The sequence below is a fragment of the Aptenodytes forsteri genome, unplaced genomic scaffold (assembly GCF_000699145.1).
Source record: "Aptenodytes forsteri isolate BGI_AS27 unplaced genomic scaffold, ASM69914v1 Scaffold594, whole genome shotgun sequence".
Taxonomy (NCBI): domain Eukaryota; kingdom Metazoa; phylum Chordata; class Aves; order Sphenisciformes; family Spheniscidae; genus Aptenodytes; species Aptenodytes forsteri.
The window spans coordinates 12,954-14,114 of NW_008795049.1; the positions used below are offsets into that span (position 1 = coordinate 12,954).

At 63.5% G+C, this 1,161-nt stretch overlaps 1 protein-coding gene across 1 annotated transcript; it reads left to right on the forward strand.

Annotated features, from left to right (window-relative positions):
- Positions 1-2: 2 nt before the first annotated feature.
- LOC103897064 (leucine-rich repeat-containing protein 4B-like) lies at positions 3-1,161 on the forward strand (the record flags this gene model as incomplete). Its single annotated transcript, XM_009277023.1, is given in 2 exon segments — positions 3-1,007; positions 1,009-1,161. Coding segments are annotated over 2 exon segments (1,158 nt in total), but the record flags the coding sequence as incomplete, so codon positions are not given.

Sequence of the window (1,161 nt, forward strand, 5' to 3'; positions counted from 1 at the left end):
CCTGCCCGGCGGCTTGTTCCTGCAGCAACCAGGCGAGTCGGGTGATTTGCACCCGGCGGGAGCTGCTGGAGGTACCGGCCAGCATCTCGGTCAACACCCGTTACCTGAACCTCCAGGAGAACCACATCCAGGTGATCCGCACCGACACCTTCAAACACCTCCGGCACTTGGAGATCCTCCAGCTGAGCCGGAACCTGGTGCGGAAGGTGGAGGTGGGCGCCTTCAACGGCCTCCCCAACCTCAACACCTTGGAGCTCTTCGACAACCGCTTGACCACCGTCCCCACCCAAGCCTTCGAGTACCTCTCCAAGCTGCGCGAGCTCTGGTTGCGCAACAACCCCATCGAGAGCATCCCCTCCTACGCCTTCAACCGCGTCCCCTCCCTGCGGCGCCTGGACCTGGGCGAGCTCAAGCGCCTGGAGTACATCTCGGAGGCCGCCTTCGAGGGTTTGGTCAACCTCCGGTACTTGAACTTGGGTATGTGCAACCTGAAGGAGATCCCCAACTTGACGGCGTTGGTGCGGTTGGAGGAACTGGAGCTTTCGGGCAATCGGTTGGGTCGCGTCCGTCCCGGTTCCTTCCAGGGCTTGGGCAGCTTGAGGAAGCTGTGGTTGATGCACGCCCGGGTGGCGGCGGTGGAACGTAACGCCTTCGATGACCTCAAAGCTTTGGAAGAGCTTAATTTGGCCCATAACGAGCTGGCCTCGCTGCCCCACGACCTCTTCGCCCCCTTGCACCGCCTGGAGCGGGTCCACCTCCACCACAACCCTTGGCGTTGCGATTGCGACGTCCTTTGGTTGAGTTGGTGGTTGAGGGAGACGGTGCCCAGCAACACCAGCTGCTGCGCCCGCTGCCACGCGCCGCCGGCGTTACGCGGCCGCTACCTGGGCGAGCTGGAACCGGGACACTTCACCTGCTACGCCCCCGTCATCGTCGAACCCCCCGCCGACCTCAACGTCACCGAAGGGATGGCGGCCGAACTCAAGTGCCGAACCGGCACCGCCATGACCTCGGACCTCGGTCAACTGGTTGACGCCCAACGGGACGTTGATGACCCACGGTTCGTACCGGGTGAGGATCTCCGTCCTCCACGACGGCACGCTCAACTTCACCAACGTCACCGTGCAGGACACGGGGCAGTACACCTGCATGGTCACCAAC